We start from the raw sequence: 25,505 nt of genomic DNA, 5'->3' as shown, positions 1-25,505 counted from the left end.
TAGATTTAACAAAGTATTTTAATTACTGTTTATTTTTAAATGACTTTAATGCTGCCCAAGTGAGATTAACAAACCTCCAGGGTCTGGGGATTAAATCTTTAAAATAGTGCTGGTGAAGTACAAAAAGAAACACTAAAAATATGTAACAAAAACAAACAGCAAGACCATATGGATTGATGATAATAATAGTGATTCAATAATTCTGTTTGGACATCTTGATCATTACTTATCTGTGCTCATTACCAGACTCTTCAAATGAATACTTCAGGATTGATAATGAATAGTGACTATGATGCCCTTCAAAGTTATATTGCTGCTTTATTTTAAACATCACAATCATAGTTAACTTGCATATGAAGGTTAAACAAATTATGTTAGTTGCAAGTATGTATTTTTATTATATTCTATATCTACTTTTTGAAATTAAAAAAGCTCTTTCAAAATATTTAAGTCTTAACCATAACCTCTTATATAAGATAAAACTGTCCATTAATTTCAGTTTTTCTGATTATTAATCATATAATGTAAACCATTCATAAGAACATCTTTCTTGACTGTGAAGTCTGAACCTAAATGTAATTATTGAAAAAGATCCTCTGCTTCAGTAGATGATCTTTCAATTCTCCTCTCATTAAGCCCCCACCTTCTGTTATATCTGGTGTATTTTTCCAGACATTACAAGCATTACCCACCAGGGATTATTACATAAAGCAGAAGGAAAATCTAAACGCAAGACCAGCTGTGCTCACTGATCCAAGCTGGGGGTTAATCAGTGTTCGTGCTGAGGTAGGGTGGATTTTAGGTAGGTAGATTTATCTAAATGTTGGAGTATAGTGGCACTCTGATATTAATTCTACAGTATTATTTGTCTAACTAGTGATCTGTAAATTATGCAACTAATCATTTTGGCTATATACAACGCACAACAGTAACACTTCTGTGAGTAACGATAAACTGTTATAATCTGATTATTAGTCAATGAATGTAAGCCACTAATAGCAAGTGGTCTGTTTGGAAAGACAGTGAGGGTAAGTAACCCTGTTGGTCACACTCGTGTGACAGTTCACTGATAACTTCTGCTGCAAAGTCATGCGACTATATATCATTTTTAATCTCCAATGCAACTTTTTACAGGTTCTTAATCACAGCCGGAATTATCTAGGAAGGCATATTGCCTGAGGTAGAATTTTAAATACATTTAAAAGGAAAATTAAATTGTGAGTTAATCTATAACACTCACTGTGCTGATTTGGAGTGGCAATGGCACAGGTTTAGAAACATGTGTACTGATTTCTCAGTTGACAGGCAAGTACTACAGCTGGGGAAACTTAGACAAGCAAAAGAAAAATAACTAAAAGCATGAATCAATAAAAAACTTGTCTATTTTTCCAACTACAGCAGCAAAGTAAATTGTGTTGTTTGTACATCTGAGTCCTTACTAGTGATTGCTGTTTGAATTTACCAATTATATAGTCACGAGACTTTATTTCTATACAGTCTTTCATGTAGAAGGTTACAATTCTCATGAAAATTCGCTGACACTACAATTCTTTCATCAAGTCAGTGGGATAAACTATACAAAGGCAAAAATGGCAAGTCAGGAAAGATAAAACAGCAAAGGGGAGGGAACAAACCTATCATTATGGTTTGCCAAAACGCTCAAACTCCATAAATTATATGAATTAATATTTAATTTAGTTTCTAAATGCTTAAATTGCAAAGGCTTTGGAAACTTATTTGATCTGAGCTTCTTTAACATACCAATTGTTTTAGAAACACCCCAAATGATTGCTTCTTTTCGAGTCTCTTCTCAGGCGCTTCTGTGGCTTTGATGTTATTGCCATTCGGTATTGACACTGAAACAGTGTTTGGTTGCTGTGAGGGAGGAAGAGCTTCCACAGATTTTGTTCTCCGAGGTTCTTCTTGATCGCCCTCTGGTGCTGTTTTTTTCTGCCTTGAACTGTCTTTGCCTTTCTTTGCTGGTGGTACTGAATTTTCTCTAGTCTCATGTCCTTTCCTTGTCGGGTCATCCGCCAAGCCTGAGTCCTGAATAAAGAGAAAGTAATGTAGTCAGAATCTGAAATAGTGACATGAAACCTTCCCATTTTCTGTAAATGGAGACAGAAAGCGTGCCATTGTGTTGCTGATGTGATATCAGTCATAGCAAAGAGGCAAGTGTGTGGCTGGAGAGATGGTGTGGAAGGTAAGGTTCTGGTTTCTGGAACATGGGGAGCCGTTCTGGCATAGCATGGATGGGATTCGCCTGAATAGTGTTCGGTCCAACATCCTTGCTGGGAGAGTAACAAGCAGCAGGGAATTTAACCCAATATGACGGTGTGGAGGGGAAAACAAGACAAGGAAGCAAAAAGGTAATTTAATGAGAATAGGGCATTAAGAAAGATTATGGTGAAACAGTAAGATAATAAAAAACAGATCAGGGAATGGAAGTCTTAAAAAGAATAAGATTGCCAGACAAACAGGCCAGGTTGGAGTTTTCTGTGCATGAATTCATTAAGTAATCTAAATAAAATCAGGCACTGTTTGTGCTTGGTGTTATGATATAAAGGCATCAGCAGAGACTTAACTGTGGCTTAGACGAGAGCATGAGTGGGTGCTAAACATTGCAAGTTACAGAAGGATTAGAATAGAACAAAAAAGAGGCTGTTGGAATTAATCTAATGCAAAAACTGAATTTAGGAATAAGAAAAGGACAATTACACTGTGACCTGAAATTCACACTCCCTGGTTGGCAGGTTTTTAGACTGGGGGTGGAAGGGGAAGCTTGAAACAGCACAAATGGGCTTCTAGCTGGGATCCTGCCTGCCCCGACCTCTCAGCGACTTTATGCTGGGACAGGTGAGGCCTCAGACAGGCTGCCTGCCCTTGCCCCAATTGAGGCCCTTAAGTGGCCAATTATTGGCTGCTTAAGGGCTGTTTCCCGGCCAGCCTCAATTTTTAGGCTGGCGGGAGGATTTCCTGGGTGTGGGAGAAGCCTGAAAATGACTGGGTTTAGGCTTTGGGTGGGAAGGGGTGGTGGAGGGGCGGGGCGCCTCCATCAGAAGCACCATTCTAACTTCGGATGCCCCCCTCTTAAGTCTGGTGGCTGCTGGACTGCCCTCCCCTCCAGCCTATCCCACAACACTCCTATCCCCTGACTATCCACCTCCGCCCCCACCCCCACCACAGGCCTCCCTATGCTCCCCGCCCTGAGATCCCTTTCCATGCACTCCTGGGACTTGGGCGCCATGGATTTCATGAACTTCCACTTCTGACTACTGCAGCTTCTATCGCTGCAGGGACTAGAGAGCTACTGGCTAATCAGATTGGCCAGCAGCTCTCTAAGGCAATACTTCCTCTCCAGCGAGGGGCAGAAGTCTCGTCTGCAGTCAATTAATGCTCATTTGAGTGTGAAATGGCTGCGGGGCAGGCAGTGTCAGTGGAGATGTGTTCCCCACCAACTCTTCAAATGGCAGGACGGGATTGAAATATCCTGGCCTATGAAGAATTTATTAAAAATTACTACACAGTCCATGGAAGCAGGATCCATAATAAATGTTAAAATGGAAGTGGAATTCATATTTTACCAGATTTAAAAAAAAATGCATGTTTCTTTTCACATACTGACAAAGTACATGACAGGCTGGATCACTTGAACTTGCTTGCAAGCTTTAGACTCCTGTACTAAACAACTCTATTGCCATAATTCACTGCAAACTGTTGGCTGAAAAAGCAAGGGCTTTTTTTTTATCATTTGCAGAGTTTGCAAAAATGAGGCACATTGTGAAAATAGCATCACTAAAAATCAACCTGCTCTTTTTCTTGGCTCAGACTAGCTGTTAATTGCTTTTGCTGCTGGCCCAGGAGCGATATCTCTGCTGCACACAGTGGCTGGAAAATCTCAATCTATTGGTCGTCTGAGAGGTTTGGAATTGTCATATACATCATTGGCTGCTTTCCCAGCAGTGCCATCCATTTGGAAACCTAAAGTGCTCTAAGGGACAAATTGGGAAGATTAACTATGTGGCGTGGGTAGGGGAGGATGGGCAAAAGAAGAGAGGAAGGAGATGAATGCCAATGTGAACTGGAGGGTAGGGGAGGCAAGTGTCAGCATGAGCTGGGGAAGAAGAGTGGAAGTGTGACGAGGGTGAAAGGGTAGAAAAGTGTCCGATTGAATTGGGGGAAAAGGGAAGAGAGTGCCAGCTTGAACTGGAAAGAGGAACTGAGGAAGTAGAGCCTCAGGAACTAGGAGGAGTAGTAAACAAATTAACCTTCAATAAGACAATTTAGCAACAGATAGTAACAATACATATTTGCAATAGCCAATAATTTCTCCATAAGATGTAAGGGAAAATTCCTGTATTGTTTGCCACTATCTGTTGGAATTTTCTGGTGACTTTGGTAATCGTGGAATGTTAGCAAATTCATGAAAAACCAAACTTTTATGATATACAGCATTGGTCCTCCAACTACCCACCGCAGTCTCAGATTAGATGCAATTACACATTTGATCCTTGAAACCAGATATGAAATTGCAAAATGATTTACTTTTAACTGAAACTTTAAACACATCTTCTCCACAAATCTCTTTTCAATATACAATTCAGCAGCAAGCCATGAACAATTTCAAAGAACATAAAAAGTCCCATCTTCTCAATTCAAGTGCGTAGCTGATTCCTTATTTAGGTAGCTGCTTGCATACGGAAGCATTTATTTCCTGGCAGTTGAAGCTTGTTTTTACATTAAGCCACCTCCTATTCAAACACCATTATCTGGTTGCACAATTATATACAAGACATTGCATCACAGGATTGCACAATTTAGGCACCGAGCATAAAAAAGCATTGGGTCCAACATTAACACCGGATCAAAATGTTGGAACTCCCTTCTTAACAGCACTGAGTGTGCCGACACCAGATGAACTGCAGCAGTTTAAGAAGGCAGTTTACCACCACCTTCTCAAAGGCAATTAGGGGAGAGCAACAAATACTGGCCTAGCCAGCGACATCCATATCCCATGAAAGAATAAAAAAAACTGTGCAAGTCTGTTAAAATCGCACCCAATGAGCCTGCCAGCTGGACATTAAGGAATATTGCCGGCATCTAATTAGTCAGCAGGCTCAGAGGTGGGACATTTCCATTGATCCCACTCCCTGCTGCCAGTGAGCTGGAGAATTTTGTAATTGGGCTTTTATTTTGCCGTCATCTGTCTCACACTTTGGGCAGGACTTTCCCTTCAGGGAATGGGGGGCAGGGCCAGCTCGCCAATACGTAAAATGATACGCGGTGATGTTGGATGGAACTCCCGACGTCACCACACCCCATTTATATTTTCCGGTAGGTGGGGGCGCAGCAAAATCAGCTGTGTGCGCGACGACCTGTCAGTGGCTAATTGAGGCCATTGACAGAGTAATTGAACTAATTAGTGGACCTACCCACCCAACCTTAAGGTTGGCGAGCAGGCCAGGAGCCCGGGTGGGAATGAGAAAAAGCATGAAACCTCATCCACCGGCGGGATGAGGTTTCATGTAGGTTTTTAAAAATTTTAATAAAGTTTTTGTAAAGATTATGGACATGTCCCAACTCATGTGACGGTGTCACATGAGGGGACATGTTAGGAAAATTTTATTTTTCTATTTTTAGCTTCTTACATTTAGATCCGATCTCCCTGAGGCAGCACTTAGCCTCAAGGAGATGAGTGCGCTCTTTTGTGCGCACGCGCGAAAGAGCGCACTCTCGATTTTGGGATATTCCCCCCCCCTGCCCGCACAGGGAGCGTATAGCACTTCTGTGCGGACGTCACGCTGGGCGGGTAAAATGGCACCACGCCCTGATCGAGGGCGCTGATCGGAAGCACGCCTGTGCGTGCCCGCCCTTCAACTTCGCCCCTGACAGGGTGGGGGGAGGAATCCTGTCCTTTGTGTTCAAATGCACTAATAATTCGTTCAAGTCTCCATGGTGTTTTGGCGGGTTGTTTTCACACAGGTGCAGGTATTTCATCCTCATTTCCTGAGGAACCCCGAAACTGACCAGGTAGGCGCCTGATTGGCTTTTAATTGCATTGGGGCACCCGGGAATTGCCACAATGGGGTTTTGTCTCACGCTCCAGCCAATGGGTGGACCCACTGCTAAGGCCATTAAATTCAACTCATAATTTTTTTTTCCCTTTCATAGTCCATTTCATTGCATTTGATGGTATGGGACAACTCCTGGAGCTTAGTATAATGCTTTGGCTCCAAACCCTTTAATCCTAAGGATATCTGACATCTCCCCATTCTTTAGCAGTCCAGGTGTGGGGGCAGCTGTTAACAGGAATCGTACCCACTTGGAGGCAACACAGGGACTGCCGGGTGCTTAGGCAATCTGGGCAAAAAGTGATCCAGCACTTTGTCCCAGCGGCAAACAAACCAATACAATAAAACAAAAAAAAAGCCCTTTAGCCCTCACCCCACACATCCCCTCACACACTCCCCATGCCCCATTCATGCCAAACCATGCCACCTCATGACCCCACCCACCTCTATGGCCCCTCATACCCCCCATGCCACCACCATGTAGCCCCTATGCCAACTTAGTGCCAACTCATGCTAACCCATGCCCCCCCACCCACCATCCTGTGCCCTTACACCCTCCATGCCAACTCACTCAGTATCTATCATGGGCAGACCTCAGGGCCCATCCTGAGGGGAAATAAAATAAAGCTTTGTGTCTATTGATGAATCCACTATTTAAAAAAAATACTCTCATTGATAAAATCCCATTCACTACATTTAAATTCCTTCAACCACTTAATCCCTTAAAACAACAAGCATTTGTATTCATAGCCCCACAAAGACTTTATAACTATTTGGAGCTGCCCAGCAAACTGTGAGCTGACAGGCAGCCTACTGTGATAATGACAGGTTGTGAAATCAGTCATGCAGCACAAATCCTACAATGAAAACCCTCAGGCTTATGTCAACAGACAGTGAAATAGCAAGCATTGTCTTTTTTAACTTGAATACTTATTTAAAAATTTAAAGGCCAGTGTAATTAAATTCCTTTATAGTTCCCTTGACAGCTCCATAGTTTCAATGAGCTTGACAGTTCCAATGAGTTTATCCACTTTTTATGCACATTCTGTCTACTTTCAACAATCCCAAAGGACACCTTATCTCTCCCAAAGGTGTCCCTGGACCTATTCAAAAGGGTACCTACCTCCTCAAAGAACGCTGCTAACTTTAGACTTCCACCTGATAGATTTAAAGTGCACAAATCATGTTTTGGACATTCTACTAGCAAAAATTAGATTTGACTGAAGGTAGCTGCAGCTTAAAATATGCAGCTCACTCCTTGAACCACAGATGTGCAAACTACAACCCGCCCCCATTTACAGCCACCCCCGCACCCGCACTGCCAAATATGGCAGGTGCCAGAATTGGGGGCGCAACTTCTGGAATTTGACCTCCAGTGCCATTTTGGATAAGCCGTAGACCCTCATATCATGGCAAAAATTCAGGCCTTTTTCTTTGACGGAAAAAAGATCCAGGCTGTTTATCCTTTTCTGATAGGTATAACCTTGCATTTCCAGTGTTATGATTGTAAATCTTTTTTACACTCTCTCCAGCTCTCCGGTGCTGTTACATTCCTTTTATAATATATCAAATGAACTGTACACAATACTTCAAATGTGATCAAACTAAGATTCAATGCAAGCTTATCGTAACTTCTCTGCTTTTCAAATCTACCCCTCTAGAAATAAACCACGCTTGGTTTGCCTTTTTTTACGGCCTTATTATCCTTATGATCTTTGCTATCTTTCCCCTGCTGCAGACAATCCAAAGCTTCTTGTTACTTTAATCTAAATAAAATGGCATAAGTCTGGAGCTACAACATCTACAGATAAAGAGTGACACGTACATAGATGGGCCCCCTGTTGCTTCTTCAGCCACAGAATTAGCTACAAAGGTTCTTTATATTAATATCGATGATGTAAAGAGTAAAGTCATGCCAACACATCTTTTGCCTGTAAAATCACTGGATGAAAAGTGACCTCACTGCAGAAAACAAAGCCACAACTGTTAAATACAAACAATAGGGTATCATGCAAGATATTTCTTCTTGTTACCGAAAAGGCACAAAAATAAAGTTTTATTAACAACCATTAGGGATTACGCTCCAGGTGATTGACCTTTTCATGTATTTATGGAAAATATACTCACAATTTAACCAAATTATTTAAATTATTGTAAATTTATATAGAAAATTCCAAGCAGTATTTGCCCTCTCGATTTGGCTGCTAGTTGTATTACTATTCCGCAGCCCTGCTCAACCTATGATTCTTAGAAGCTCTGATTTTCCCATTGAAAGCAATGATAAGAGCAGTGCTCAGAGCCAAGTGTAAGTGAAAAAAAAGCAGGTGATTCCCCTGACTGGGAAGCCAGGCACTGTGCGATGACTTCTCTTTTCCGAAACAAACGCACTCAGAAAAATTTAAGAAAAAGATTAACCGTGGGTGTAATTTTCTATGGGCAGGGTTTTCCAGTCGTTGGATGGGCACGGCGGGCAGGCCTGGCCACGAAACGGTCCGCCTCCCGCAATCGGGCCTCGACCGCGATTTCACACTGGCTAGCCAATTAATGGCCAGCCAATGTGAAACGCACGCTGGGAGGCTCAGCGCTGCCAGGGTGGGGGCGGGAGGAGTGCGAGTGCAGAAGGCTGCCTCAGGGAGCTGAAGAATTGTGGACACAAAAAATAAACATTTTAAAAATGACAGAAACATATGTCCCCACATGTGACTCAGTGACATGAAGGATATGTTTAAAATAATGCTTAAATTTAAAAAAAATTACTTCTGGAAACCTCATCCCGCTCGTGGATGAGGTTTCATAAAAAATCCAAAGGCCGCCCGACCGATTTGCCCACCCGCCAACCAAATGGTTGGACGGTTAGCGAAAAGTACAAATTAATTACCTGCTTAAGGACCTTAATAGGCCTCTTAATTGTTGGCGGGTGCATTGACGACTCTCGCGCCTGCCCGCCGGCCAAAAGATCATGCGATGATGTCGGGACGCACACCCGATTGGGTCGGGCACGTGCCTGCTCGTGGGGCGTAAAATCCTGCCCTATGTGTACTTGAAGGAAGGACCATGATAGACCCTTAGCCTTGGTCATATCTTAGTACAACTTCTTTAAAATGTCGACTACTTACAGCGACCGGAAAAAATATCAGCTTACAACTTTGTAGCTTATACAATAGGCCTGATTTTAACTCTGTGTAAGTGGATGGGGTTTGAGTGAGTTAAAATCTTGCCCAAAGAACCTTTATGAATTTAGGAATGTTCTTTGGGATTTTACTTTTATTTCAGTAATTCTATTTTATGAAGTTTTTGAAATGGACAATTTACAGGAGAGATGTCCTTCCTTCTTTCTTTCCTGATGGTGTTGAGTCCTTGCTCGGGTTTTGTTTAATTGGTAGCCCTCCAGTACATGTCTCAATGATTATTTTTCACATGTGGGCCCGAACAGACTCTTCGACCATCATCACAGTTGACCATGATCCTGTCTGGCTGAAGCCTGCACACGCATATGCGTACATACACGCATGCACACCTTTCTAGTGGACATTGTTAAAATAGCAATCAGGAACCCAAACCCTGATCATGTTTCTCTTCCTCAATTCACACCTATTGATGTCAACTGAGGCTCGACATCTGCCCAACTGATGTCAGTTAACTCTACACAGACAAGGAATCCAATGTGAGGCCTCCTAGACTGTATGGTTAAATTACGCACAGGGTTTTCCATCACAATGAGGGACAGGGAAGGTCAGTAATCAAGGCAGGTAGGGATGGGAAGGTCAGCCCTCAGAGTGAGGGAAGTGGAAGGTCAGCCATGGCAGAGAGGGGTGGGAAGATCAGCCCTCAGAGTGAGGGAAGTGGAAGGTCAGCCATGGCAGAGAGGGGTGGGAAGGTCAGCCCTCAGAGTGAGGGAAGTGGAAGGTCAGCCATGGCAGGGAAGGATGGGAAGGTCAGCCCTCAGAGTGAGGGAAGTGGAAGGTCAGCCATGGCAGGGAGGAGTGGGAAGGTCAGCCCTCAGAGTGAGGGAAGTGGAAGGTCAGCCACAGCTGGGAGGGATGGGAAGGACAGCTGTGTTGGGGGCTTGGGATGTGAGAGTGGAAAGTAGAACATCATGGTGGAGGAAAGAGAGAGAACATCATAGAGTGCACTGAGGTCACAATCTGTGGGGGATGTAGGGAGTAGGAGGATGAAGCTTTTCTCAACAAGGAGCGCTGGAAAAAGCACTTAACCTCTGGAACTGCAGCTCCTGCCTCCCTTTCATTTCACAGGTTCCTGACCTCTAGGGGGACCGGCTCAGCAACAGTGAACTTTAAATCAGACTTCCAATTGCACTGTGAGAACCCTTAAATAGGTTAATACAGAGACTCCCCTCCATCGGATACTCAGATACCTCTTCAATTGTGCTATCAAATGACAACAGGTGTGTGCACTGTGGGTTAGGATCAAATTTTGCACATTTGACAGTTTAACCAGGCTCCTTCCCAAACCACACATCTCTCCCACCTATCATTGTGGATGGTGGCAGTGGGGAGGGGTGGTGTTGCCAGGGGGCTTATCTTGAGGGCAACATGGAGGGAGTACACAGTGCAGTAAGGAGTGACAGTGCACTGCATAGTAAGGGGTGACAGAATGCTGTGCAGTAAGAAGTGACAGAGCATTGTGTAGTAAGGAGTGACAGTGCACTGTGCAGTAAGGTGTGGCAGTACACAATGCAGTGATGAATGGAATGGCAATACATTGTGTACTATTGTATTGTAATGTAACTAGGGCTAGACAATAAGTGTGGCCCTGCCCATGTCATCTACATTCCAAGAATAAAATAAAAATTCAGTCATCTTTATATAATCATAGAATCAACATACATTTATGATGGAACTATCAATATAAACTTGTCATTACATCCTCCTGCAGATGAAGGGTTTCAACTACATAAGTGTGGCCAGAGGAATTTATACCAGATTTAAAAAATAGGGTAGGATGTGTGACTTTGAAAGGAGGACCAAATTATTTCTGTGAGCCTTGGACCTATTACCCCACAGCCCAATAATCCTGCTTCTATTGAAGACCGCACTTGGCCTTAACTCCCCTGTGTGGTGTCAAAGAAGATCGACTAGCGCTTAAGTAAATGACTCGTGAAACTTTTCTGAATGCTTTCTCTGAGATCAACTCTGTGAGCTGTTCTGCCACCTCCCCCATCTCACGGGACCTATTTTTCACTCTCCGGGGCTTCCCGTTTCTGCTCTCTAAAATTATTTTCCTGCCATAGTTCTTTTAATCCATCCTGACTACCTTTGGCAGTTTGCCAGCGTAGGTCACTCTCTCTTTGGAGAAAGACTCTGCAGCGTGTTTCTGCCAACTCCCTTCACACTTCTACCACTGGATGGAGCTTCACCAACTTGAGAAGGTGCAGATCTCCATATCTATACCTATAATGTCACGAGTGCATTGAGGACAACTCCATTTCTCCGTAATTCATGGGACATCCACCGGTACTTTACTAAATCGGTGCCCTGTACATTATAGAAAATAATAAAGGCACTTACCTTTCCTTCAGAACCTTTTGCAGATTCAGCGTATTTCTCATCCTCTTTGACTGACTGCAATCATAGATACAAACTGCCATTACTTTATGAAAAAATATTGAATTGACCCTTAAATAAGATTTGCATTCAGTTTCTTGATATCTGTTCTATGTATGTCTCAATTATGCTGATGAGTTCAGGGTCAACAGCAGCAGCAAACAACATGTCAGCTAACTTGTTACCGGCTCTTTTTCTGCTGGCTCCCCATTGCTCCGTTTCTGTTCAGTTACTTTTAGTGTTCATCAAATTTTACCTTCTTCCCATGAGGATATTCTGTAATATGTGTTGAAATGAAAGAGCTTCTGGAAAAAGCATGAGTTACTCCTATTTATCACCAACTACAGATAAAGGAGGAATTTTTAAATTAAAACAAAGCATGTCTCTTTAGAAAAATTTTTAAAATGTAGAAATTACACAGACAATGCATTTACAAAGTGAAAAGACAGGTCACAATATTTTGTTTTCATGCTTTTCATCAGAATTTTATGTTCTTATTCCAGATTTTCAGTATTGCTGTTTTTTTTTCTCTTTAATTTACCCTTAGGGTTTTATTGCCTCTGTGACTGCCAGCCCATCATTCATTTTAAAGGATGGAAATCACAGGTTGGCAAATCTCAGAAGCTGGAAACTTTAACCTACATATTTGTTATAAGGTCCTGATTGATCTCACCTAGTTTTACAATCAATAGAAGAAAGAGCGGGATGATGATTCCGTGCCCCCCAATGTTACAGCCAACATTTTAAGACTTGTCTACACATACTTGCATTTAAAAAAAATGGGGAGAGTACTTTTTTAGGTGCTTCTCATGGTCATTTTTTCTGAGCATTTTACTTAATTACTAAATGGTTTTTAACTTTATCAAGAAACTTCATTTCGGCGTGTAAACTTTTTTCTTGATTTTTCTCCCAACTGGGATGTGGTTTGGTGTTATTTACTGGTAAACCCCAAGTGCTTATGTGTCATTTGTCAGTCTTAATGATGAATGCTGTTCAGTTATTCCAATGGCAACATAGCAAATCTGCTCCTGTCTTTAACTCATCTCTGATGGATACACTTGTGCCTTCCAGTGGGGATCATGGGGCAGGATTTTCCCCCCGTCGGGTGTGATGTTGAAGGGCGGGCGCGCACAGGCGTGTTTCCAATCGGCGCCCCTAATCGGGGGCATGATGAATTGGCCCGCCCAGCGTGATGTCCGCATGGAAGTGCTGTGCGCTCCCTGTGCGGGCGGGCCGGGGGGGAAGAAACCCAAAATTGAGAGTGCGCTCTTTCACGCACGCGCACAAAAGAGCGCACTCATCTCCCTGAGGTTAAGTGCTGCCTCAGGGAGATCGGCTCTAAACGTAAAAAAGCTAAAAATAGAAAAATAAAATTTCCCTGACATGTCCCCTCATGTGACATAGCAAATCTGTTCCTGTCACATGAGTTGGTTCATGTCCATAATTTTTACAAAAACCTTATTAACATTTTTAAAAACCTACTTGAAACCTCACCCCGTCCATGGATGAGGTTTCATGCTTTTTCTAATTCCCGCTGGGGCTCCTGGCCTGCCCGCCAACCTTAAGGTTGGATGGGCAGGTCCATTAATTAGTTTAATTACTCTGTCAATGGCCTCAATTGACCATTGGCAGGTCGGCGGGCGCGCAACTGATTTTGCTGTGCCCCTGCCTACCGGAAAATATAAATGGGACACGGTAACGTCGGGAGTTCCACCCAATGTCACCGCGCGTCATTTCACGCGTTGGCGAGCGGGCCCCGCCCCCACTTGCCGATGGGAAAATCCTGCCCATGATCTGGTGCTGGAATCAGTGGTTGACAGTATCTTTTTTCATAGGTTTTTCATAAAGGCTTTGGGAGAATGCCAGAGGCAAGGCTCCAACTCAAATTAATCAACTTTTAATGTTTCCTAGTCCCATTGACTTTTTGTTATATAGTTCATTATTGGCTTAGTGTAAAATTATGTCCTTTGCGCTGCCTAATTAGAATTGTGCCTGCTACATACTAGATTAGTAACAAGTGTGTCTACATCAATGATACAAATTTCTGGTCTAAATTGGAACATGACTTAATTTGTGCCACATTGTATTTGATGTGGTCCTAAACAACGCTAACTACATTCTACTAAGGTCACGACTCACAAATGTTTCTAATGAAATAACAGTGGATATCTGTAACCGATTATTGCTTACAACCATCACATTTTCAGCCAATATTGCTTCTAACAATCAGTACTTGTAAAAAGAAGAATGTTCTTTGTTGACTGGCAGAACTAAATAAATTATTTTCAGAAGTATATGGCTGCTGTAAAGACCTTTATTCATAAATCCTGTATAAATTTTCAAAAATGCATTTTCCAGCAATTTGTTATTTAGATACATGCTGCAATTCCACAAAAGTTTCCTGAATACAAACAAAAGCATTGGGAAACATTAAATATTTTTCAGCATGCAAAAGGTCTGTTAGAAATAGAAATAGTTAATTCCAGGGTTCAGAGCTGTGTGCACTTTTGGTGTTGGTCAATATAAATGATTTAGACGTGGAAGGATACATTTTAAATGTACTGCTGATACAATAGTAGGAGTTTTGGCAAACATTGAGGAGAACTGCAAACGATTCCAGGAGAAAATAAACAGGTGGGCAGATTAGAGAGACAGATTAGAGAGACAGATGGCAGATACAATGTAACATGAAGAAGTGTGAGGTAATGCACTTCAGGAAGAAAAACAAGGACTATGAGTATAAAACCAATGCAAAGATGCTGAAGTAGGAAAAGAACAAAAAAGGCCCAGCGATTGAAATGCAGAGTAGTTGATGCAGAGGCTGCTGCATCTCTTCTGGAAATAATGAATGAATATTTGAAAGCATGAAAGATATATGGCTAGGGGAGAGAGAGCAGGGCAGTGGGATTAGTTTCAGATTGCTCTAGCAAAGAGCCGGCACAATGGGTTGAATGGAGTCCTTATATACTGTAAAATTCTATGGTCCTATTATTAACATCTCATTTCTTTGTCAGCATCGTCAGTGAGTATGTGCCTCCAAATGTGTGTTGTTGCTCTGTTTCAAAAGGAGCCCAGTTTGCACTGCTAATGTAATCTGGCAACCACAATTAAAGAAGGTGACTGCAAAAGTCAGATGCACAGCAGCTGGTTTTTCGCTGCTATAGGTGCCATGTTGACTCTGAAATGGCATCTTTAGCAGGCGTACTTCTGGGCCTGACTTTGTACTGGACAGTCCAGATTTCAGCATATCTGGCCCCGTTTCAATACTAGACACTCTTAGGTCTGGTATTTCGAAACTCTCACTGTTCGCAAGGCTGTGGCTCAACCTGATGGAAGGTCTGTCCATTTGTGGCATTTGACGATCAATCTGGATTTAATTCAAAAACGAATGATATCAAGATCCACCAATTAGAGGCCGGGCAGTTCCAAATGGTCACCCTACCAGCCTCATCCATTATTTCCAAGTTGGTGGGTGCACCCCTGGAAGAAAAGTACTATCAGACGCCTCCTTATGATGTCATTCTCAACATTACATGACATTGTCAGGTAATACCAACATTGAACCATTCAAAATCATTTCCAGCCAGTGAGTGCCCACGCAAAAAGTTCCTAGTGTTTTCCTCATCACACCCGCAATCCTGACACACACACACCATTCACCATTTCAAAATGCCTAAGAGAGAGACATTGGCCTGAATTTTTCCCTTGTTGGGCGCACGTGATCGGCGGGCCCGGGACCGGACGGGAAATGGGCTCCCGACCGCAATCGGCCCCGACTACAATTTCACGCTGGATGGCCAATTAAGCCCCGCCCAGCGTGAAACGCATCTTCTGTATTGTCGGTAAGGGCCAGGCGGGGGCCTGTCGGGCACCGGGTCCAATGGTGACCCAGCAGGCGCTTTAAAACTGGCAAAGGCAGCTCCCTGGAGGCTGCCAGGGGAGAATATTTATTCGCTCCGGAGACTGGAACAATGGCCTCACCAGGAAACGTCAGGCAAGAGGGCATATCGGGTGGGCACTTGGCCCCCCATTTCTCGGATGAGTGCCTCACGGTCCTTTTGGAGGACGTGGGTGTCAGGCAGACACCTTCGCACTCAGGGATGGCAGGAGGGGACCACAGCGCCAAACCAAAAAAGCTTGGGGAGATGTGGCAGCCAAGGTCAGCAGCCACGACATTGTGAGACGCACATGGGTGCAGTGCGGCAAAAGGTTCAACAACCTGCTGCGCTTGGCAAGGGTGAGTACCGTGTTGGCATGGATCAGTGTGGAGAAGTGTTAAGGGCTGGCTGTACCCATGTGGAGCTCAGGGGTGTTAGAGTCTGTGTGCCATCAGTCAATGATTCCGGAGCTGGCCAAGGGCGTGAGTCCTGGTTGCTTGGCCTGAGTGCCTTGCAGCTCGAAGGCCACGACTCGGATGTGCCCTGCAAGGTATTCCTCAGGTGGGGTTGGCCAGGCTACAAGGGTGCTGCAGGTAGAGAGTGACTAATCAATGCTCCTCTGTCCTTTCAGAAGAGGAGCCATAACAACATAGAGAGGTCAAGGACAGGTGGAGGCCCCTCAAATCTCCTAATCATGACTAGGTATGAAATGGATGCTTTGGAGCTGGAGAGCCGCTACCCACCTCGTTCAGCTGGTTGTGGAGAGGCAGGGGTCTCTGACGAAGGTAAGAGTGCAGTGCACAGAGGTGAGAGTGTCGAATTGTGCAAACATTCTTGTGTGTAGTCTCATCATTAATGGGGGCCTCAAACCTGGAGTCCCCATTGAAAGACAATAGCACCATGATGCAGATCTCCATTGTCTCACCTGGGTGCCTGGCATGCACAGTGACAGCGTGATGCCTTAAACTAATGACATGTCGTTGTTCTCCCTTAGATTCGCCAACACACACTCAATCTCAGGAACCCAAAGAGTCATCCTTGATGCCAGAGGACCACTGGAGGCAGACAGTGCCCAGGGCGCCAGCAGCTGGAGGACTGCTGGAGACCAGGACGATGCTGAGTCGAAGGCAGATGATGAGCCTCTGGAATTGTCCATTAGGCAGCAGATGTTGGATGTCCAGCAGGATGTGCGGGAAGATCTGGCGGAGATCAGTGAGGGTGTGCATGTAATGTTCTCTGTTGTGGAGGAGTCCACGTGGAGCATCAGTACTGCGTTGGCCCTCATTGCCGAGAGCACTACCTCCTCCATTGAAAGGATGGTGACTCTCATGGAGAGGCAGCTCCGAGGACAGAATCAGGGGTTCCTGGGGTTGTGCTCAGACCAGCAACCCTCACACAGGCAAGGACCTCAGGTGGTCAGTGCCATTGTGAGAGATGGATGAGGCAACCAGTATCCCAGCTAAATGCCCATCCATCAATGGCTTGCAGGGAGGTCCACAGCGACCTCACCTTGGCGCATGACCTGCTTGTTGTCTCTGCCAACTCCTCTCAGGGCGCTCTGGATGATGGCAGCATCTCCTCTGCCCCTCTGCCAATGACTGTGGCAACTGTGGCCGTGATGACTGGGGAGATGCCAGCCGTGGCACTGGCCACTCCCTCCCAGGTGGGGTCAGCACAGGCTCCACTGGCCAGAGGATGACCGCCAAGGTCATCAAGGCCAACAAGACAGCAGAGTCAGCAGCTGTCTCCAATGCCGCTGCCAGCGAGGGTTGGGGAGGAGACACCAAAATGTAGCACTCATAAACGTAGGTTTAAGAGCGCAACTGGGACTGTTCCCGGGTGATCTTCTGTTCTGCCATGTTTTGTTGTAATGACTAGTGTGGCTATTAACACCAGATATAGTTCTGTTCATTTGTTGAGAGTGTCAAAATGATATAACTTTTGCTTTTGTCTTAAAGACCTGAGTGTGCTTCACCTTTTTTTTTGGTGCAGGGCACATCAGAGCTTAATGCTGGACGTGAGTGGCTAAACTTTATTGCACAGGCCCTGTGTGGACTTTGGGTTCAAAGGAAAGGGTCATTTCAGACATCCGGGATGGAAGCGGCAGCCCTGGCATGAAGTCGAAGCAGATCTTTGGCAGCCTCGCTGAAGGAGCGTTGGATCAAGGTGTCCCTGCCTCCCGAAAGGTTACAGAGGTCTGCCTCTACGCCCTCAGTGTTCTCCTCACCAGGCTCCTATTCTGACTCACTACTGGATTCATCCTCTGTGGCCTGTGGAGCTGCCTCAAGATCCTCTTCCTCCAGTGGGTGCCCCCTTGCCAGTGCCAGATTGTGGAGAGTGCAGCATGCAACCACTATCAGTGACACCCGCTCTGGAGGGTATTGTGCTCCCCCTGAATGTCCAGGCATCAGAAGTGCATCTTCAGAAGATCTATGGTCCTCTCTATTACCACCCTTGTGGAGGCATGAGTCCTATTATAACGCTGCTCTGCCTCTGTTCTTGGGTGGCGGAGAGGCGTCATAAGCCACGTTTTCAATGAATAGCCTTTGTCACCCAGCAACCATCCATCCAGTCGGGCTGGAGCACTGAATAGCCTTTGGCACCTGGGAGTGTCTGAGGATGTAAACGTCATGGGAGCTGCCAGGGTACCTTGCACAGACTTGCAGAATTTGCATCCTGTGTTCACAAACTATCTGGATGTTCATCGAGTGGAAGCCCTTGCTGTTGACAAAGGCTGCCGGGTGACTCGCTGTATGTATGCAGTCAATTGCACCCTGGATGCGGGGGAACTCAGTAATCGCTGCAAACCCTCTGGCTCACTCAGCCTGGCTGGTCCCCTCATCGGAAATGAATAAATGTCATTACCCACCCGGACAGAGCTTCTGTCACCAGCTTGATGCAACTATGGACAGCTGATTGGGATACTCCACGAAGATCCCCCACTTGAGGGCCACTGTGACCTTCAGAGCCACTGGCATGGGGTGTCCACCCAAACAGTTGGAGTGATCTCAGGCCCAATTGTCTGGCAAATGGAGCTCACTGTCTCCCTGGAGAGGCAAAGCCTCCTTCGGCATTGCGCCTCGGACATGTTGAAATAGCTGCATCACTGCCTGTAAACCCTGGCAGCAGGATAGTGACATCTTCTGCGGCCCCTTCCACCTTGGACTACCTGTTGGCCCTGCGCCCCTTATGCCTGTGCCTCTCCTCCCACATGTCGCTCCCCTGGAAGCTGTATTGGGACACCTGGCCTCCTCCCCCTTCTGCCTCCTCCTCAGAGGAGGAGGTGCCACCTGCAGAGACCACAATTCCATTACCAGGGTTACAGAAGGCTGGTTGATACCTGGAAGGGTCCACATGGTCAAAATCCTCCAGGGGCCTTGGAGACACCAATGAGTCCTGAAATGAAGCCTGGAAATGCTAAGAATGAAGCTCAGAGCAGAGATGAAGCTGTCAAGTTCAAATAAGCAACCAGCTGCAAACTATCTCCTAAACTCTTGACTACTCACAATGGCAATGCAGCTGACTCTTTTTATCCCACCCTTGGATGAGGTTTTTTAAAAAGTATGTTGGCTGCCTGCCCATTTTGCCCATGTGACGAGCGTGAAATCGCGAACAACTGACTTTTTAATGGCCTTAAGTGGCCTTTTAATTGATGGCAGGCACGGATCTGATATCCGCCTGCTGATCTGAAGATTGCTCCCGTACGAAATGACGTCGGGCACGCGCCCACCCGTGAGGTGTAAAATTCTGTCCATTGTTCAATCCTGAACAGTTAAAAGAATGTAATTTGAGAGCAAAAAGCAGGGGGGGGGAGAAGATCATGCATCCATGTCAGCCACTGAGGAAAGGGAGGTTTTAATCAGTACATATTGTTGGAAAAGCAGAAATTTAACACTGGACGTGTAGGTACATCATCATTGAGCATTTTTAAATTGCCTATGTTGTCTCAAAACAACAAAATGACTGCGGCTGGACTATGTAAAGTCTATGAGGCCATGAGGCACCACCAGTCTTACAGGAGTGTCAATTGCAGCACTGCACGTCAATTCGGAGTGGTACTGCAACCTGAAGGGATCTCACTCCCTCAATACCATACGCAGCAACTGAAAAGGTCAGTGCCTGATATCCTGGCAGGGGTCATGATGCTTTTATTCTGAGACAGTCGGCAGCACCATCAGTCTTTGAGCCACCACGACAAACCAGAGGGTGATGAGAGATATCTGCTGGCCACATGGTCCATAGCTCCAGCACACAACCATGCACACATGGGCAGAACACATGAAACAAAAGCCATGCTGGCATACAGGAGGCTGTCATCGAGCAGACCACAGGGATGCTCAAGCAACACATCTGATGTCTGGGCCGCACTGGAAGAGCCCTGCAGTACGCAGCAGAGTTGGTGCAAGGTTCGTGGTGGTCTGCTGCATGCTACACCACCTCGCCATTATGAGGGTACACGTATATGGAAACAAGCTAAGGAGCAGGAGGAGAAGGGTGGTGATGGTGGAAGAGGAGGAGAAGGGAGAGGACAAGGAAGAGGAAGGAAGGAGGCAACCAATGCAGCTCCTTTCATGCTGGGCTGTCCATGATCAACTCATCCAACTGTGATACCAATGAATGCCAACCCCAATTCCCCATTAAACAACAGTTCTGCACCTCCCTTCCCCCTGTAACTGACTTATCACAGCATTTTCTTGGCCACAACGCTAAAATGAAAGCCGCTACAAAACAAATGTTTCAAATCAAATTTATAAATCTAACATTGCCGTATTGCATACAAAAAAGAACTCTTGTGCATTCCCTTCGTGCCTGTCCTCCCTGTGCCTTTGCCTGGCCTAGCATTCTTGTGCGGTGGCTGCAGTGTGGCTGGTTGAAAGCTGCTGTCTTTCAGTGAAGGAAGCTGCAGATGGCCTCGCAGGATACCATTACCCTTGAGCAGCTCTGGCTGCACACCTGAAGAGTGCGTGCAAAATCATAAGAAGCTAGCACCTCCTCCTAAAGGGGAGGTACATTCTGGCCAGAGCAGGTGCTGGAACTAGTTACAAAAGCAGAACACTGAATTATGGACAACATGGCAGAGAGTGAGTCCTAAGATTTTTCAATGCTACACTAGAGATTAGTCACTCCGGGAGATGGGACTCACTTTGCAAAATATATATGTAATATAGAAAACAGCAATGTCAAACTTCAGAGGAACACTTACTCATCATGTTGAGCAGCAGAAAGCTGTTCCACTTACCAAAGTATACACCAAGCTTAACTATTAGTCAAGGTGATAGCTAAACAGCAAAAGCAAAACAAACTTTTGTGATTCCTGAAAACTATAGTTGCCAAGTGAGAATCATGCTGGTGTTTCCATTATGGCTAATCCCGCAACTTTCCTGGGCATTTTTACTGCATTCCTACTGCACTTTACTCAGAACTTTTTGTTGTAATTAATGTTGAAAAATGATGTTGGATCTGACATGGTTAATTTTCTGTTACAATGCCCATGTTCAGCATACAGTTTAGGGCTGCAAACTCCATTGCACACATATTCCCTAGTCTCTGAACTGAGTCCAGAAATGAGACAGGATCTCAATAGAGGCATTTTGAAAACTAGGGTGGAATTTGAATTCAATTTTTAAAAATCTGGAACTAAAAGTCTAATGATGACCATGAAACCACTGTTGATTGTTGTAAAAACACATCTCATTTGTTAATGTCCTTTAGGGAAGGAAACCTGCCATCCTTACCTGGTCTGGCCTACATGTGACTCCAGACCCACAGCAATGTGGTTGACTCTTAAAAAAAAAGCTCTCAGAACCAAGGCAATAAATGCTGGCCTAGCCAGCGATGCCCACATCCCATGAACGAATAAAAAAAAACTCTGCAGCCATGATGAGAGCAATCTGAGCCTTCGTGGCAGCATGCTCATGGGGCTTCAGTCTGAACTTCCACTGTAGCACTCTGGCTTCTGCTTGTGTTGCAATAGAAGTTGAGACATTGGCCATCAGATGCCGCATTATGCATAGGTCCGCAAGTGTTCCTGTGAAGTTAGGCACTACTTGCATGTTGAAGAAGATGGTTTCTAAACTCTGCCCAAAGTCCTGTGCCAAGTTTGTGCTGAATTCCTCCATGCTCCTCTTTATTGACAACAAGCTAATTAGCAGGACTGCACCAAGTATTTCATTGTGCATACCACCAAACTTCTGTATGCCAACTCATCAAAGTCCTCATCTGAGTCTTCTGCAGCACAGTTCATGTGCTAACTCACCCTCCAGCAACCTAGCACCAGTGCCTTGTGCCCTGCCCTGGCTGTAACCTAATCATGCCCAGTCTCTCTCCACATGCAGATCCCACCTCTAAACTATATTCTAAAGTACGTGCAGTTTCCATATCTGAGCCGGTGGCTATGAGCGCTAGAGGGAATAAAAGTGTTTCATCGTTGTCTTCCTGCTCTTCCACCAATGCCTGGCCAGGCTGCAGTTCACGGGTATGTGAAAGGAGTTTTTTTTTATTCATTCATGGGATGTGGGCATCGCTGGCTAGGCCAGCATTTATTGCCTTGGTTCAGAGAGCATTTTGTTTTTAAGAGTCAACCACATTGCTGTGGGTCTGGAGTCACATGTAGACCAGACCAGGTAAGGATGGCAGGTTTCCTTCCCTAAAGGAAATTAGCAAATGAGATGGGTTTTTACAACAATCGACAGTGGTTTCATGGTCATCATTAGACTTTTAGTTCCAGATTTTTAAAAATTGAATTCAAATTCCACCTTCTGCTATGGTGGATTAGAACCCAGGTCTACAGAGCATTTCCCTGGGTCTCTGGATTACCAGTCCAGTGACACCACTGCCTCTCCTAAGACACAAGGCTGGGGTTGTGGCAAGTGGAGGGGAGAAAGCATGAGGTGCATGCTTACACCACTTGAAGCTTGGGAATCAGAAGAGATTGATGGATGAGGGGCATGCGGGATGTGAGGAGGAGGATTAGGTGTGTCATCTTTGATGGTGTTAACCTCGCTGCCAGCCATGGGCTTAGTCATGGCTGCTCCAATGATGGCAAACACCATCTCCTCCAATGGGGTGAGGACATGTAGCCATGCTTGTCCCCTGATTATGCACCACCTTGTCCTGAAAGAGAGAGGCAACTGTGTTAGCATATGTAGTGCAATCTATTTGCATAATGTGACTGTCATGGTTGAATAGCTGACAGTGTGTGCAAGCTGAGATGTTGGTGTGCAGCTTGCAGCAGGGCTAAGGTGAAGTGAAGCCATGAATAATAGAAATGAGTCATTATTGATAGAGATTGTTGGTATGTAAGTAATGGGCGTGTGGTGCTGGAGCAATATTGTTAGGCTAGTGGGACAGGCGGTAGAATGTGGCATTTACTGATATTGACCACTGGTGTGAAGTTATTAAACTTCTTGCAGGGCTACATCCAGGTCCTTGGGGCTAGACTCTTGGCATTGCCCACCACAGCTATTTGCTCCCATTCTGAGAGTTTGTTTAGAGGACTTCCTAGTTCCTGGCAGAGAGTGAATCTCTCTCCTCCTTTTGCACTTCCTTGACTAGTCTCTAGTGTAGCATTGGAAAATCTTAGGACTCACTCTCTGCCATGTTGTCCGTAATTCAGTGTTCTGCTTTTGTAACTAGTTCCAGCACCTGCTCTGGCCAGAATGTACCTCCCCTTTAGGAGGAGGTGGTGCTAGCTTCTTATGATTTTGCACGCACTCTTCAGGTGTGCAGCCATACAACAGCATGCTTGGCAGTGGCTGCATTCTACAATCATTTAAATTATTTGTGAGCTGTCTGCATCAGAAACAGCAGATGAAGTTAGTCCTTCATCCCAATCCTCGCACTTGTTTTCATGCCTTACCAAATTTTGCGGCCAGTCACTCCGGGAGATGGGACTCACTTTGCAAAATAATATATACATAATATAGAAAACAGCAATGTCAAACTTCAGAGGAACACTTACTCATCATGCTGAGCAGCAAAAAGCTGTTCCACTTACCAAAGTAGGCATCAAGCTTAACTATTAGTCAAGGCTATAGCTAAACAGCAAAAGCAAAACAAACTTTTGTGATTCCTGAGGACTGTAGTTGCCTAATGAGAATCATGCTGGTGTTTCCATTATGGATAATCCTGCAACTTCCCTGGGCATTTTTACTGCATTCCTACTGCACTTTACTCAGAAATTTTTGTTGTAATTAATGTTGGAAAATGATGTTGGATCTGACATGGTTAATTTTCTGTTACAATGCCCATGTTCAGCATACAGTTTAGGGCTGAAAACACCATTGCACACATATTCCCTAGTCTCTGAACTGAGTCCAGGAATGAGACAGGATCTCAATAGAAGCATTTTGAAAACAAGGGTGGCATATTTTTCTACCAAGTAAAACACAAATTTCCATTTTATTTAACACCATGGAAAAAGCATTTTCTAGTACCTTATGTTTCCTTAGTTTAATCCCACAATATTCAGCAAATGGTATCTACCAAAAGGTTATGTAACCTTGCCATGGAGAAGTTGTGGAACTTTACAAACACTATTCCTTGGGTGAATTAGGAGTGGATTCTTCAACTACTAATTTTTTACTCACTAAAGGAGAAAAGTAAAGAAACAAATCTGTCTTTGACATTTCCTCCTCTACTTTTAACCTGCTATTTCTTGCTCTCCAGATGGCATGAACCCTTTGTTTTTCTGTAGTTCCTGTACTCTGCCTATTTCCCAGTCAATGTGATGTATTTTGTTCTATATTGGAATAACTTCCCCAAGTACAGTCTCTAACAAGTCTAACTGAGTAAAAGATCACTTCAGGTGATTTATATAGGAAAAGAAAAGTCATACTTACCAGACAATAGACATATCTACGTAAAGAGGGGATTTTTTTTTTCCTCTGGCTTGACCCACTGGGAGCAGGTGCGTCAAAGAATCATAAGGAATCTGTAATTCAGGATTTCCCCACAAACTCCACAGCATGTCAGTGATTCGCTCGCTGTCCAGAGGCCAGCTGATTGACTTCTGGACCTCAAGGTGCAGGTCAGTGAAGACTGCAGCAGATGACTGCATGCCAGAGAGCGGAGGGGGTGCTCAACCAGGGAAGGGGTGGCAGATTAGGGAGGGGGCAGGGTGGGAGTGGGGTGACTAGGGCAAGGTTCCATCGAGTGGGATGCTGATCCGGGGTGGGGAGGGGGAGGGTTGGGGCAGGAGGGATCTGGAACTGGGGCAGGAGATGGTTGGAGCCCTCATGGTGGGGGAAACATATGGCCTGAGGATCGTATCGGAGGCCTGGGGGTAGAGTCGGATCCTTGGTGGAAGAGCGCAGGGATGTTAGGAAATCAAAGTTCAGAGGCTTGTGGGGGGATGGGGGGAGGCATGGAGGGGTTGAATCTGTTGTCAGGTGTTGGTCGTTGTTCAGTAGGAGTTATTAAGGTATTCGTAATCTTCGGTAGTTTAACAGTAAGTAGTTAATAACTACTAGAAACTATATATACTTTATAAAACCTATATATAAAGTAAATGTCCAAGCTAGGAGCTGTCTCCATGCTTCCTTCTATATGCGGCTTTGTCTAACACTACACTGACCCCAAAGTATTGGTCATGTTTTCTTACATCACTGTGTGGTCATTACTGTACTCAGTCACATCAACCCTTCATGAGCCAGACCCTTTTACTACATAATCAGACGCAGAAGGGAAAAACAATAAAAACTGGGAAATAAGAATACTGGTCTGAACTGTTTTTTCCTTCTGGGGAGGCCTCTTGTTGGGGGGAGAAAGGGGTATTGTGGGATGGTTAGAGGCTAGAGGCCTCATGGTGGGTTCGAGGTTTCGGGGGAAAGATGTTTGAGAGAGTGCCAGGTACCTGAATCGAGGAGGCAGGTGTGAAGGCATTTATCTCTTGAATCCACCAAGGGCTCGCCTAGGTGAAGCTGCCAGCTTCCCAGACATTTGGCAAACCCAGCCCCCAGCAGTTAATCTGAATGAAAATGAAGCTTGCAGCC

General features: G+C 44.9%; 1 protein-coding gene across 3 annotated transcripts in view; it reads right to left on the bottom strand.

The window, feature by feature from the left end:
* bcas1 (brain enriched myelin associated protein 1) overlaps positions 1-25,505 on the bottom strand; it is a 169,306-nt gene that overhangs the window by 3,698 nt on the left and 140,103 nt on the right. For 2 of the 3 annotated variants that reach the window (XM_078555362.1, XM_078555361.1), the window contains 2 exons: positions 11,600-11,653; positions 1,762-2,046 (listed from right to left, as the gene is read on the bottom strand). In XM_078555362.1, the coding sequence (XP_078411488.1) occupies positions 1,762-2,046; positions 11,600-11,653 (339 nt within the window). The remainder of the gene's footprint in view (positions 1-1,761; positions 2,047-11,599; positions 11,654-25,505) is intronic. The other variant, XM_078555364.1, reaches the window with a different exon arrangement.

Source organism: Cetorhinus maximus, chromosome 13 (genome assembly GCF_964194155.1).
Source record: "Cetorhinus maximus chromosome 13, sCetMax3.hap1.1, whole genome shotgun sequence".
NCBI lineage: Eukaryota > Metazoa > Chordata > Chondrichthyes > Lamniformes > Cetorhinidae > Cetorhinus > Cetorhinus maximus.
Note: the sequence above shows the minus strand (reverse complement) of the source record. Positions and strands in the feature narration are given on the sequence as shown.